The following is a 16,442-nucleotide window of genomic DNA, read 5'->3' as shown; positions in this document are numbered from 1 at the left end:
GACTCCATTTATAATTATCTGCCAATACTGAAGGTGAAAATAGCACATTTTATATCAGTAATCTTTCATATAAATTTAACTGAACAAGTATTTTGCAATCTGATTTTTCTTAGTATAAAACCTCAACACTTATAAAATCACAAATAGCAAACTATTTGCCTAACCTCCAAATTCTTACTTAAACTAGTAAAGCCACTCCAAAATAATCAGTCTAATTTTAATAACATAGAAGACTTAAATTGCTGTATCTTGAACATTTGCTTTCAATACACTATATGGGACTTTAATATACAGTGGTATTTAAAAGTTTGTAAACCCTTTTGAATTTTAGGATATTTCTGCATAAATATAATCTAAAATGTGATCTATTCTCTTAAAACTAGACAGAGAACTCAATTAAACAAATGAGTCAAAAGCATTATATGTGCTCATTTATTTATTGAGCTAAATAACCCAAAGCTGCATGTTTGTATGTAGCAAAAGGATGTGAGTCTCTGGGATTACCAATTCATTTGAATGGAAAGTTAAGAGTCAGGATTATCCATCAATGGGATGAAAATCAAGTGGGAGTATCTTCTTTAAAGAACCGAATTCTGGCTATTCACTATCAAAGTCTAATCTTCCCAACATAGGTATGTGGAAGTGTGTCATGAGTTCAAAAACAGAGGAGATTACTGAGGACCTCCAACAAGCAATTGCTGACGTTCACCTGAAAAAAAGTTACAAAATTATTTACAAAGAGTTTGGACTCTAGCAGCCCACTGTCAGGGAGATGTCTACAGATTGAAACAATTCGACACCATTGTTATCCTCCCCAGGAGTGGACGACCAATCAACATCATACCCAGGATAAAATCTAAGGAACTAAAGACCTATCTTGCATGGGGGAATGTCAATGTTCATGAAACCACCATCAAAAGTACACTGAACAACAAAGGTGTGCATGGCAGTTGCAGCTGCATGGAGAAAGCTACAACTCTCCAAAAAGAACGTTGCTGCCCATACCGTCTGCAAAAGACTACATGGTTAAGCCAGAAGGCTATTAGAAGAATGTATGGATGAGAGCAAAATAGAATATTCTGGCTTGAATGAAAAGTGTTGTATGTGGTGAAAGGCAAAGACACTGCATTCCAGCGTAAGAACTTTAACCCATCTGTGAAAAATGGCAGTGGCAGTATTATGGTTTCAGCCTGCTTTACTGCCTCTGGACCAGGACAGTTTGCCATCATTGACGGAACCAATGAATTCTGAATTGTACCAGCAAAGTCTATAGCAAAATGTCAAGGCATTGTATGAACTGAAGCTCAAGAGAAAGAGGGTCATGCAGCAAGACAAAGATTCAAAATACACAAGTCTTAAAACCAAAGAATAGTTAAAACAGAAGAAAGTTTATCTTTTGGAATGGCCAAGTCAAAAGCCTAACTTTGATCTTATAGAAATGTCGTGGAAGGACTTGAATAGGGAGTTCGTAAGAGGAAGCCCACCAACATTCCTGAGCTGAAGTTTCTCTATTAGGAGGAATGGACTAAAATTCTTCCAAGTCAATGTGCAAGACTGATCATCAGTTATTGGAAATATTTAGTTGTAGTTATTGCTGCCCACTTGTTACTGAAAGTAAAGGCTCAAATACTTTTGCTTAGACACAAATAGGTAGCTTTGGATCATTTTCCTCAATAGATATATAAACAAATATACTCTCGAGTTGTGACTGCAATTGGGATCAGGATCAGGGGTGAAATGCTACCGGTTTGCTCCAGTTCGGGTGAATCGGTAGTGATAAAAACTACCGATTCGGGTGAACCAGTAGTAAAAGAAAGCTACTAGTTCAGTCAAACTGGTAGTTAAAAAAAGCTACTGGTTACTCTGAACCAGTATTTCTTACGATCAGCTGTGCCACACGGTTTAGCTTTGCTAGAAACAAGGAAATCCTGTTTTCTAGCGAAGCTAAATCGCGCAGCACAGCTGATTTCCCCCCCTCGCTGTTCTACTTACCTTCCCAAGCCTCCTTTTCGTGCGTACTGTGCATGTGCGTGCATATGCAGTGTGCATTTGGCACGCAGTGCACATCTGCGGCCAGCAAACCGGTAGCAAACTGGTTTGGATTTCACCACTGATCAGGATTGCTGTCAGTACACACAGTAGTTGTAAAGCATGATATCACACGACCACATTGCTTAGAGACAGCAACCCAGGCAATGCCAGATGTTGTCCTAACCCCAAGACAGGTCTGTTGTTAAGCAGAAAGCAGAGCAGTTTTTATCTCTCCCTTCCTGAACAGATAGCCCTATTACTTCAAATTCTTTTTAAAAAAGAAACTTAATTTTTTCAGTATACTATTCCTATTACTTAACTAGCTTATTCAAAACCTTTCTCTAACATATAGATCCAAAGCCCAATTCTCTCAATCCCAACCAATTAAGCTTTTCATTGAAATGTACAGAACGTGTGCAGGTAAAAGATCTTGAGGACAGGCACTACAGCGTCTCTGAAAAATGTAGTGTGCTCATATAACATTGTACTGCACCATATGGTCCTTCTGATTTGTGAAAAGGCAACCTATTTTAATTTCCAGCACACTAAGTCCTTTAATCTGAGCAAACTCAAATATCCAGATACAATACAAATGTAATAAACAGAAGTAAAAAACAAAAAAGCCAAGAAGGTGAAAGTATATTTAGAGACAGCCTCCCAGATGCTTATACCGAATTCTTCTAATTTGGATCTACAGAGAAATGTCAGGGCAACGGAAGCTTCCGAGACAACATCTTTGTCAGACCCATAGGCAAGTCTCAGAATACACACCCAGATGGCAAGCGAGTCACTTACCATCTAAGCGCAATCTTGATTGGTGTGGTAAGGCAGGACGTGAACAGGTCAGCTGGTAAATCAGGGATCATTGGTAGCAACTCAGTAGCTTCACATGCTGCTAGTTGAATGCAATTTTTCATTGAAGGAGGCAAGGGCATCTGAGCAAGTGGATGGTTGGGGTTAATTGCAGCCACCTTCACAGGAGATAGAAAAGCCAGCAGTTAAATCTCCTAACGATAAGCTAACAATACCTAAAAATAATAAAATATATAATTTAAAAGAAGTCAATGATTTGAAAACCTATTCCTCAACCATGTTGATACACACTCATATTTATGAATCAATTGTTCAACATTATATGTAACTACTCATCCAGAATGGCCTATCCTAACATCATCTGAAGATTGTAATAATAGCGTGCAAAGTATTCAAACTACTACAAATTTGAAACATCCTTTTTCAAACGTGAGACAAACAGGTCATATTTAAAACTGTCTATTTTGGCAGTGCTGGAAGTATTTCAAGAGAGGTTGCACACCACAATGTAATCAGTTTGTTATATCAGGTTTTTGTTTTTTTTACCAGAAACACTACTTAATAAGGGTCTATTATACACTATAAGATTTTGGAAGATGCAAGCAGAGAAGGGTGTGCAATATTAGAAACTAACAAGGAAGGTTGGTCAGATCAACTGTAACATAGTCGCACATTTCTTTCTTTGCTTTGGGCAAACACAGAGAACAATACAGACAAATACTTATGCACTGAAGCAAGTATAACCCAAATGACCAATAAAGAACATAATTTGGTAGACTGATTTCCATTAATATATAGTTTTAATGTGATGCGCAAATAATAGCATAATGGAATGACAAATATTATTAGGGAGATGACAAATAAAAGGGTCAGTAGTCAGTAGAACATTATGTATATTTATTCCTCAGAAATGTAAAATGTAAGTAACATTTCATGGTCTGCAATTATTTTTCCAGCATAGTTATTCTTATCAAGTTGAAGTTAAGAATACTGATACAGAAAGCAGACTACAACCAGTACTAATCTGAAACAAGAATAGGTTATTCAATATACATAAACATAAATATTTTATTTTTCAAGAAAAAAATCATAAAACTATGGACATAATTATTATTATTATTATTATTATTATTTATTGGATTTATAAACCGCCCTTCTCCCGAAGGACTCAGGGCGGTGTACAGCCAGGATAAAAAAGAACAATATACAGTTAAAATACAATTAAAAAACTTATTATACAGTATGGCCGAAATAATTAAGAATTATGAATCTAAAAACCCCAATTAAAACTAGAGAGAAAATTTAAAATTTAAAATTCAACAATTTAAGAAAGCCCCGCACGAACAAACAAATATGTTTTCAGTTCGCGGCGAAAAGCTTGTCGGCTATAATTAAAGCTTGTCCCATATTGTAAGCTAATTTGCACCCTGCAGATGATGTAAATATGCCACATTGTTTTATTTTAGCATTATTTGACTCTTGAATCAAACAAGAATGGATATTTTTTCAATTCTGATTTTCATGTGTTCTGAGAATTTAAATACATTGGGCAATAAATTCCTTGGCAAGTATATGCTTTTATAGTAACCAAAATCACATACTTTTGTTATAACAAGAGATTCTGTCTATGCCACAAATATTGCAATAACCAATTATATTCTTCTTTTGGCATCAATACAAACTTCCAAAAGCCAATAATACATGACAACTATTTATATTTGAGTTTTTAAATTTAATTACATATTAGGGAGAAGATTCCAAAATCCAATAATAATATAACTACAACTACTTAGATTTTAAATTTTCTCAATTAAATATTAGGGATAAGGAAGGGATCAGTAAAATTCATTGCTACCCTTTTTAAGACTATTCTCAGATAGACCACCTTAATATCAATTCAAGTTAGTTGCTCACTACAAGGGGAAATACTTGTGAGTCATTTTCCTTTATTCCCTAAACTATGCTCTGTATGTAAGGGATTATTAAGAAACACAGAATTATGGTAGTTATTTATGTCAATGCTGTTTTTGATAGAAGGAAAGCATTTTCTGATAGAAAGGAATCAACAATTTCAATAAACTCAACAACCTGGACAGTCCATGTTCTAGTGCTGACAGATTTTCAAACCATCTTCCATTTGTTACGACAAGCTTAATTTTCTATACTTAAATATAAGGATGCAGATTACATTTTTCCTTATATTCTAATGCTACATATAATCAAAAGGATATTCAATTATTCTAATTCTCTAACTGGAAGTAATTATCATTGACAGTATTCTTTTCTTAATCTTCCTTTGAAGCCATAGATGTGGGTGGGTATCATTTTGCTTTTAATGTTATATTTTTGATACCTTTTGTTTTTACTGGATTTCTTATTAATTTATAATATCAATGGGACATTTGAACCCCAGCTACCAACAGCTTTGAGATTTTTTCTTCATAAGTCGCTGTTGTCTCAGATCCTATCAGTAATTATAAAACATGTTACTCAATATGCATTTTATATTTAGGAAAACATTGTTTTTATTTAGCTGCTTAATTCTCCAATCTCCATTCTTATCCACCTAACTTCTAACCATAATTAATAAGTTTAAAATACGAATATTAATATATATTCTGAGTTCTTACATCTCTCCATTAGGGAACTGCCCTTTTATCATTACAATTTACTTCTTAACCTTTATATTATACATATTTATTTATTATTTATTTTATTTATTATTCAAATTTTTATTTCGCCCTATCTCCCGAAGGACTCAGGGCGGTTTACAGCCTTATAAAAACATAAAAAACATAAGAATAAATACAGGTTAAAAACAACATTTAAAAAACTTATTCCATTAGGCCAAATTTAAAACTATCGTTAAAATAATACAAAACCCCATTTAAAACTAATTTTAAAACTAAACTCTAGGCCAGCCCTGCACAAATAAATAGATGTGTCTAAAGCACGTGGCGGAAGGTTCGAAGGTCAGGAAGTTGGCGCAGTCCTGGGGGGAGCTCGTTCCAGAGGGTGGGGGCCCCCATAGAGAAAGCCCTTCCCCTGGGTGTCGCCAGTCGGCACTGTCTGGCGGACGGCACCCTAAGGAGTCCCTCCCTGTGAGAGCGTACGGGTCGGTGGGAGGCAATCGGTGGCAGCAGGCGGTCCCGTAAATAACCCGGCCCTATGCCATGGAGCGCTTTAAAGATGGTAACCAAAACCTTGAAGTGCACCCGAAAGGCCACAGGTAGCCAGTGCAGTCTGCGCAGGAGAGGTGTCACGTGGGAGCCACGAGGGGCTCCCTCTATTACCCGCGCAGCTGCATTCTGAACCAACTGAAGCCTCCGGATGCTGTTCAAGGGGAGCCCCATGTAGAGAGCATTGCAGTAATCCAAGCGAGATGTGACGAGCGCATGAGTGACCGTGCATATTATATCAAAAGAGATCTCAATTCTGTTAACTTAGGACCCTTTGCTGAAGGAATCTCCAAACTTTTAGAAAATATATGCATGTATTATTTCCACAGATTTAGGAACACCATTTGCTCTCTTGACTAAGCATTGCTGGGTATTATGTTTCTATAATATTTGAGGAGTCTTAGATTCCCACTTTTTTGAGATTTCCCTATCACTAAAGAAAACCAATTTATGCCTGAAATGTGCTTAATGACTGTTACGTTTTTATTTCATGCTGATTTACTTTAAAGATCCATTAAATTCCTTTTTTTTAAATTTACACGCTTTTGTAAAATGTCTGTCAAATTATGATACAGCCTACTTAATTGGTGGTGATTTTAGCAGGTATTGCTATTGTCAACAGCTTCCTTTGGTGTTCTGTTTTGGATTAGAGTCTTAATGATTTCTCAGCACTGACAGCATCTTCATTTTTTATGTCGATGTGTTAACACACCTAAACCAAAACAATTCCTTCCTTTCAACAGTTGACAGATTAGGAAAACACAGCATACCACTGACATACAGCGTAATCTTCACCTAGACTGTAATGGCAAAGATTAATCAATGTAGAAAATGGAAAACCAATCAAAACAATATGTTTGATTTTGTCAGTTCTGATCAAAAGCAGTTAGTCACGTAGCTAAAAGAACAAACATCCCCACTGTAGCATTTAATTCTCCATGTAGAAGGAATAAAAACAAGAAACTCTACTGTACTACCCAAAAATAAAAATAATTGCAGTGAGAGATAGAACACAATGCTAGATATTATTATTTATTTTATTTATTTTATTTTATTAGATTTTTATACCGCCCTTCTCCCGAAGGACTCAGGGCGGTGTACAGCCAAATATTAAAAAAACCCACAATATACACATTAAAAACAAAACTAAAACAAGCATATTAAAAATGGCCGAGAATTTAAAACAATTTAAAATTTTAAAATTATAAATAGCCCCAATTAAAATTAATAAGACATTTAAGACTTTCAAGCCAGTCCCGCTTGAATAAATAGGTGCGTTTTCAGCTCACGGCGAAAAGTCCGAAGATCAGGCACTTGACGTAAACCAGGGGGAAGTTCGTTCCAAAGCGTGGGAGCTCCAACAGAGAAGGCCCTACCCCTGGGGGCCGCCAGCCGACATTGTTTGGCGGACGGCACCCTGAGAAGGCCCTCTCTGTGTGAGCGTACGGGTCGGTGGGAGACATCAGGTAACAGCAGGCGGTCCCGTAAGTACCCGGGCCCTAAGCCATGGAGCGCTTTAAAGGTGGTAACCAAAATCTTAAAGCGCACCCGGAAGACCACAGGAAGCCAGTGCAAACTGCGCAGGATTGGTGTTACATGGGAGCAACAAGTTGCTCCCACTATTACCCGTGCAGCTGCATTCTGGACTAGCTGCAGCCTCCGGGTGCACTTCAAGGGCAGCCCCATGTAGAGAGCATTGCAATAATCCAAACGGGAAGTGACAAGAGCATGAGTGACCGTGCATAAGGCATCCCGGTCAAGGAAGGGGCGCAACTGTCGAACCAAGCGTACTTGGTGAAAGGCCCTCCTGGAGACGGCCGCCAAATGATCTTCAAACGACAGCCGCCCATCCAAGAGGACACCCAAGTTGCGCACCCTTTCCATTGGGGCCAATAACTCGCCCCCAACAGTCAGCTGCGGCTGCAGCTGGCTGTACCGGGGTGCCGGCATCCACAGCCACTCCGTCTTGGAGGGATTGAGCTTGAGTCTGTTTCTCCCCATCCAGACCCATACGGCTTCCAGACACCGGGACAGCACTTCGACAGCTACGTTGGGGTGGTCCGGGATGGAAAAGTACAGCTGCGTATCATCAGCGTACAGATGATAACTCACCCCAAAACCACTAATGACCTCACCCAACGGCTTCATGTAGATGTTGAACAGAAGGGGCGAGAGAATCGACCCCTGAGGCACTCCACAAGTAAGGCGCCTCGCGGTCGATCTCTGCCCCCGTCAACACCGTCTGCGACCGGTCGGAAAGATAGGAGGAGAACCACCGATAAACGGTGCCTCCCACTCCCAAACTCTCCAACCGGTGCAGCAAGATACCATGGTCGATGGTATCAAAAGCCGCTGAGAGATCTAATAGGACCAGGGCAGAGGAACAACCCCTATCCCTGGCCCTCCAGAGGTCATCCACCAACGCGACCAAAGCTGTCTCTGTGCTATGACCGGGCCGGAAGCTGGACTGGAACGGGTCTAGATAGACAGCTTCATCCAGGTACCGGGGAAGCTGCCATGCAACCACACTCTCTACAACCTTCGCCACAAAGTGAAGGTTGGAGACTGGACGATAATTCCCTAAAATAGCTGGGTCAAGGGAAGGCTTCTTGAGGAGGGGTCTCACCACCGCCTCTTTCAAGGCAGCGGGGAAAACCCCTTCCACCAATGAAGCATTTATAATTCCCCGGAGCCAGCCTCGTGTCACTTCCTGTGTAGCCAGTACTAACCAGGAGGGACACGGGTCCAGTAAACATGTAGTTGCATGTAACCTCCCCAGCAACCTGTCCACGTCCTCAAGAGCCACAGAATCAAACTCATCCCAAACAACCTCAACAAGACGAGAACCAAGGAGCCAATTGAGATCTACGCCGGGTCAGAGGCCGCAAAGGCACGACACGGTCCAAAGCCCCAGCCGCGGCCCGTTCCCAGGCCGCAACTAATTCTTCAGTCGTGCCGTGGGCAAGATCCTAAGGGAACAGCCCAAGCTCCGTCCGGAACCTATCAGGGTCCATCAGGCGCCTGGGACGGAACCATCGCATTGGCTCCGTCTCCCTGCGGTGGTGGGTGGCGGTCCGAAAGTCCAGGCGAAGGAGAAAATGATCTGACCATGACACCGGATCCATCACTAAATCTCCTAATTCCAGATCATTAATCCACTGTCCAGAGATAAAAATCAGATCTAGTGTGCCTCCCCCCGTGTGTGTAGGGCCATCATTTACTTGAATCAGGTCCATGGCCGTCATGGAAGCCAGGAACTCCTGAGCCACCGTTGATGACAAGCCGGCCGATGGCAAGTTGAAATCCCCCATGACCAGAAGTCTGGGAATCTCAACTGCCACCCCGGCAAGCACCTCCAGTAGTTCAGGTAGGGCTGTAGTCACGCAGCAAGGAGCCAGGTACGCGATCAACAGACCCATCTGATTCCTATGGCCCCACTTCACAAGGAGGGATTCACAACCAGCTATCTGAGGCACAGTGGACTCCTTCGGCTCTAGGCTTTCATTAACCACAACCGCCACCCCTCAACCCCTACCTTGGGCCCTCGGCTGATGGAATGCACGGAAACCCGGAGGGCACAGTTCAACCAGGGGTACACCCCCCACTTATCTCACCGCGAATAACATTGGTAAAAAAGGGTATCCCAAGCCGGCAAAGTCACTGCAGATGTAATAAAACCGACCCCACAGTCTGTATAAGATGTATCAATCAGGGATCGAACTGTCCGAAGTCCGCTGATGGAATTAGCGGACCGGTACACCGCTGCCAGGCAATCACCATAAGGGATGACCATATTCGGAGTTTAGTTACCTAGGACAGATAACAGTTATGTCCGCAATGCCGCCGATGTCAAATATGGCGGCAGATACCGTTTGCCCAACACCAGCCACCATCCAGGTATTAAAGCCTGGCGTGGCAGGAAAGGCCCCCGATGTCGTTCCAATTAAAGGTAGTAATCCCGCCGATGTCATTCGCGGTGAGATAAGTGAATACCGTATGCCGTAACCATCCTAGCCGCCATTGTCCAAGCCGATGTCCGGGCTAGTGTCCAAGTCAATGTCCGGGCTCATGACCAAGCCGATGATATTAAGTCCAGCGGAAAATTCCAGCCGCCGATGTAACTCGCGGCAAAGCGGCAATCCGGAAGGCCAACAGGCCGGAAACCAACAGGCCGGCAAGCCCGCAAGCCACCAGGGCCAGCGGTCCATCTTCAGGGAGCACCAAACCGCACCCCCAAAATGGTCGCCGCCGTCCATTTCCCGCAAGCCAGCAAGCCCGCAAGTCAGCAATCCGGCAAGCCAGCAATCCGGCAAGCTAGCAGGCCGACGGATCTTCAGGGAGCGCCGTTCCGCACCCCCCAAGATGGCCGCCGCTCTCCGCTGCCCGGTCATGACTCCAGCCTCGTTCTCGGCGGCCGAGAAACCAATGAGGTCAACAACCTCTCCATCGGCCGCCAGAGAGCTTAAATAGGAGGCGGAGGGCTTCGGCAGCTCGGCGGTCGGCTCCACGCAGTTTCCCGGCTCAGGAAACCCGACCCGCTGTTGCCGAGGAACTCAAGACGCCGCCATGTTCGGGCATGCGCAGAAGAAGAGTCTCTTCTCAGAAGAAGAGAAGAAGATATGGGTAGAAGCAACATAACTAAAAGTGATATGTATTTCTATCTACAGTCCAAGCAATATTCTATAATACTCTTCTCATTCTATTCACCACACCCCCACTCCAAATTTGTCTTGACAATAAGGAGTTTTAGATTTATGCAGTTATGTAGGGAAATAAAGGAAGACTAAACCGTTGTTTTTTTTAAAAATATATTGTAGAACTGACTAACTCATTTAGTTATCCAGAATTATATGTTTACATACATACCCTGAACATAATGAATGTATATACAGTAATTAGATAACTAAGATTTATATCATAATGCTTTTAGCTCTCAGCAACAGGGGACAAATGTGTGAAATGTATATCACCGTGATGGCAAACCTATGGCACGTGTGCCACAGGTGGCACGCGGAGCCATATCTGTGGGCATGTGAGCGTTGCCCTATCTCAGCTCCAGCATGCATGTGCAGGCCGGCCAGCTGATTTTCGGGCCTTCCTGGCCCACCAGATGTTGGGAAACAGGCTGTTTCTGGCCTCCAGAGGGCCTCTGAGGGTGTGGGGAAGGCCATTTTCACCCTCCCCAGGCTCCCAGAAAGCCTTTGGAGCCTGGGGAGAATGAAAAATGGGCCTACCAGGCCCACCGTGCCATCGCGTGCCAAAGGCAGGGGGAAGTGCGGAGGGGGTGTCATGCATGGGGGGGCGGGGAACAGGAGACATTGAATTATGAGTGTGGGCATGTGGGCAACCCCTCTGCGCTCCCCTCGCTTTTGGCATGCGACGGCAAAAAGGTTAGCCATCACTGGTATATGATGTTCTGCTTTGGAATATATGTATATGATGCCTCTATACTTTAAGTATATGATGTTCTGCTTTGGAATCACAGTCTTGCCAATTATCTGCACATATACAGAATATTTATTGGACTATCAGTTGCTTCGGTTCATTTAATAATATTGAAAAGGGTAGGATTGCTCTTGGCCCCTGTTCTTACAAAGCATGCATCTTCAGAGGTCATGAAGATGAACCTTCTCCATCACTTCCCTACTGCTCTGAAATAGCATTCCTCCCAATAGTATGTTGGCTCCAGCCTTATTGTTATCTGGAACCATTAAAATATGGCTTTTTCAGAGAGCTTTGGAATAGATTGTAAATGAAAAGGAACCTCAGTCTAAGGAATGGATGTTGTGCCTCTTCTTTGGGGCATTATTGCTTTTTCTATTGGTTATGATTTTTATTTCAGTGTATTTATTTCTGCTGAAAGCCACTTTAAGCCTTGCTGGGCTGAGCAATATATAATCTGTAACCAATAAGCAAACAAACATCGTATCAAATTTTCAAAGACAAACATTAAATCCCTCCTGCTTTCATGAGCAACTAAGTAAACCTCCAGGAACAGATTTAATACCAAATTCATTTTTAGCGGGACCCTTGTAGAACCTTCAAGAAAGGGAAAAAGACAAATTATTTAGCGTTATCATAATCCTTATAACTTCATATGTTTAACAGTCAGGACGTGTGAACCCATCCCAAAAAGAACCCAAATTTTACAAGCCACAGTAAATGAGTTTACATATCATATTTATTAAAAAAAGTCCATAACTTGTTACCCACCATACTTTCAATGTTGAACTTTGCAGCATGTTGCTGAAATAAATGAAACTCACACAAGTAAACAAAACCACACTTTATTTTTTAAAAAGAAAATATGAAATAAAGGAATTAGAGAGCTCTGTATCCAAATTTTCCATAAATTATACACTAAAAACAATTTATGAACACAGCGTGAAGTATGATTAAAATATGAAATTTTATCAATTTCCCTAACATACAGAGACATAGAACATAAAACTTCACATTATACAACACCTTGTATAGATTAACAGCTGCATAAACTGTATTTGATTGAATATATTTGATAAATTGTATTTGAGGGTCTGCCACAGACAGGAGAGTGTCAATTTATTCTCTAAAGCACTGAGGGCAGGAAAAGAAATAATGGATGGAAGCTTATCAAAGAGAGATCCAATACAGAAATAAGGAAAAATTTCCTATCAATGGGGACAATTAACCAGTGGAATAGCTTGCCTCCAGCAGTTGTGGGTATTCCATCACTGGAGGTTTTTAAGAAGAGATTGGATGGCCATTTGTCTGGAATGGTATTAGGTCTCCAACTTGAGAAGGGCTTTGAACTAGAAGACTTCCAAAATTCCATCCAACTCCGTTATTCTGTAATTCTTGATTTATCTGTTTCTATAGTATGAGAAGGGGGACGCAGTGGCTCAGGGGCTAGGACGTTGAGCTTGTCGATCGAAAGGTCGGCAGCTCAGCGGTTCGAATCCCTAGTTCTGCCGTGTAACGGGGTGAGCTCCCATTACTTGTCCCAGCTTCTGCCAACCTAGCAGTTTCGAAAGCACATAAAAATGCAAGTAGAAAAAATAGGGACCACCTTTGGTGGGAAGGTAACAGCGTTCCGTGCGCCTTTGGCATTGAGTCATGCTGGCCACATGACCATGGAGACATCTTTGGACAGCGCTGGCTCTTCAGCTTTGAAACAGAGATGAGCACCGCCCCCTAGAGTCGGCAATGACTAGCACGTATGTGCGAGGGGAATCTTTACCTTTTTATAGTATGAGAAAGTTCCTGAAGCAAGTATTCCTTTGATTCAATTATCTGGATTTCTCCAACTTCTTTGAGATTCCAACAAGTTAATTAGAGACTGCTGAGAGTTGGGAAATCTTGTTCTTCACCAGTTTCTATCCATGGAATTCTCTCAAGTTCTCTCCTTTGTTTTAAACAAACCAAACCTTCTCTGTCTCCAGCAGAGCAAGGGGCAGGCTATTTAACTCTGTGCACGGCAGAGAGCCACCTCTAACTCATGAGAACATGAATCATGTGCCAGCTGCAAAATGCGTTCAGAAAACTCCTGTGAAAAAAAGGCAACAGAGAACTCTCCCAATGACCAGGTAGATTGTACTGGAGCAAAACAGTCATGAACTTTTGATTTTGTAAGGTTGCAAAGCTATTAATCAAAATTACAATATAAATCCATATTAGCAAAGGAACAAAATACTGAATCATTAGAGCTATTTTACCCTTTTCATGATGACCCTATATGACTGCTCCATTTTTGTTTCTGTCCTGACAAAGAAGGGTACATGTTCTCCTCTTTCTTCCTCTCCTAATGTCACCGACTATTTCCTTGAACCTGTAATGGTGTGGCAATTGAGGCAGAACTATATCACAGGTTTCTTCATTGTTTGGGCAAGGCAGATATCTTAAGTATGAACATTCAAGTCCATGATCATTTGAATATGGAATGTAACGTCTTTGCACACGGCAGATAAGACTTTTAAGTTAAACCAGGCAAATACAAATTACTTTTCACAGTTTTTTTGAAAACTGTAGAGCTGGAGACTGACATAATGGGATTCTAACTTGGATCCTGGGAAAGTAAAGAAGCCCATCATTTCTCACATGTTTCTGGTTCATCTCCTGCACTTGAAATGTTAAATTGATTCTGGATTGGAATCTAATATAGATATTTATTGTAAATTTTGCTGACATAGCTTGAGAGACTATTGTCCGTATTAATGTATAAATATTTATACCTATCAATTCCATTTTGGTATAAAAACATTATGTATTGTGCAGAAAAGAAGTAGGAAATGGTAAAACTAAGAAAAAGAAAATAAAAAACACAGATAAAACTAGTTTCTACTGACAACGTCTATTATACTTCTCAATACTTTTCTATCTATATCTTACATTCTTGCTTCCATCACATGCTTACACTACTTTATGTACTGCCTTTGTTTTTTAAAACTTCCACCTTTCTCTTTCTGGGACTCAAATCATGTGATGAAATGTGCAATTGTCAGCAATAGAACTGTGGCTTTCCAGGGAGGAGGTATCACATTCCAGAGAGGGGCCCAAGCAAGAGACTGCATAGTCCTGAACTGGATGGGAAGAGAGGAAGAGATTCAGGGTAGCCACACTCTAGAAAAAGAGTGTCAAACTCGCAGCGTCACGTTGTCGTCATATGTTGTATCATGACTTTTTTCCCCTTCGCTAAACCAAGGGTGGGCATGGACAGCATGTGATGCATCCGGCCAGTGGGCTGCAAGTTTGACATCCATGCTCTAGAACCTCCCAGGTTAGAACTATTAGGTTAGAAGACTACAGCTTTAGTCTGATGAGATTCAATTAGGCATGAGCAAATAAAGGACTGAACTTGATTGGATTTACTGTGTTGTCTTTACCCTTAGGCCTGACACATCAACCTCATTCAATCAGGATTTGATTAGACTTCGTCTTCCTCACCATCAAGTCATTCCTACCTTATAGATATATTTTGCATATTAAACTACACTTTAGTTCTCCCAATGCTACCAAATGATCTTATATATTTCTTCTGTAGTGATCACAGTTTTATATTCAATCCACATTCGTTCAACATCCACTCATATTTCACTTATTTCTTCTTATTTTACCACCCACACTTCTAAAACACTATTCCTTCTGCATTCCATTTACCTTTTTCTTCTGACATACCCAATTCTCACTTCCATATAACAAAGTAGGCAAAAAGGAACCTTGTGCTTACCTGAAGGTTCTTTCTGGGTGCGCTGCGTGAGAGTCCAAGCAGTGGGTTTAAGCTCATCTGATTGGCCAGAGACTGAGTTAAAATTTGCATAAACACTCCTCCATCCTCCTTTGGAGTTCCAGTTTGTTAACGAGGTATGGATCTGGAGAGGATGATACCTGTAACGAGAAATAAGACACTCGCTCCCAGACCCTGGACCTGTGAAAAAGGAAAAGGGAGGGTTTGGACGCTCAAGCAGTGCACCCAGAAAGAACCTTCAGGTAAGCACAAGGTTCCTTCTCTGGTGTGCTTAGAGAGTCCAAGCAGTGGGATATACCCAAGTTAAGTATCCCTAGGGCGGGAAATGGAAGAGTCCAGGGTCCTCTCAGTTGGAAGAACCTGCTTTAACACTCTCCGCCCGAAGGCCACCCCAGCTGAAGCAAATTTGTCAATTTTATAATTGCAATGAAGGGAGAGGGCAAAGTCCAGGCAAATACAATTACTTTTCACAGTTTTTTTGAAAACTGTAGAGCTGGAGACTGACATAATGGGATTCTAACTTGGATCCTGGGAAAGTAAAGAAGCCCATCATTTCTCACATGTTTCTGGTTCATCTCCTGCACTTGAAATGTTAAATTGATTCTGGATTGGAATCTAATATAGATATTTATTGTAAATTTTGCTGACATAGCTTGAGAGACTATTGTCCGTATTAATGTATAAATATTTATACCTATCAATTCCATTTTGGTATAAAAACATTATGTATTGTGCAGAAAAGAAGTAGGAAATGGTAAAACTAAGAAAAAGAAAATAAAAAACACAGATAAAACTAGTTTCTACTGACAACGTCTATTATACTTCTCAATACTTTTCTATCTATATCTTACATTCTTGCTTCCATCACATGCTTACACTACTTTATGTACTGCCTTTGTTTTTTAAAACTTCCACCTTTCTCTTTCTGGGACTCAAATCATGTGATGAAATGTGCAATTGTCAGCAATAGAACTGTGGCTTTCCAGGGAGGAGGTATCACATTCCAGAGAGGGGCCCAAGCAAGAGACTGCATAGTCCTGAACTGGATGGGAAGAGAGGAAGAGATTCAGGGTAGCCACACTCTAGAAAAAGAGTGTCAAACTCGCAGCGTCACGTTGTCGTCATATGTTGTATCATGACTTTTTTCCCCTTCGCTAAACCAAGGGTGGGCATGGACAGCATGTGATGCATCCGGC

General features: G+C 41.3%; 1 protein-coding gene across 1 annotated transcript in view; it reads right to left on the bottom strand.

Moving 5' to 3' along the window:
• Nucleotides 1–16,442, bottom strand: part of RPTOR (regulatory associated protein of MTOR complex 1) — a 478,109-nt gene that overhangs the window by 254,851 nt on the left and 206,816 nt on the right. Inside the window, exon 6 of the mRNA XM_058165601.1 lies at nt 2,827–3,002. Within this exon, the coding sequence (XP_058021584.1) occupies nt 2,827–3,002 (176 nt within the window). The remainder of the gene's footprint in view (nt 1–2,826; nt 3,003–16,442) is intronic.

Source organism: Ahaetulla prasina, chromosome 2 (assembly GCF_028640845.1).
Source record: "Ahaetulla prasina isolate Xishuangbanna chromosome 2, ASM2864084v1, whole genome shotgun sequence".
Lineage (NCBI taxonomy): Eukaryota > Metazoa > Chordata > Lepidosauria > Squamata > Colubridae > Ahaetulla > Ahaetulla prasina.
Note: the sequence above shows the minus strand (reverse complement) of the source record. Positions and strands in the feature narration are given on the sequence as shown.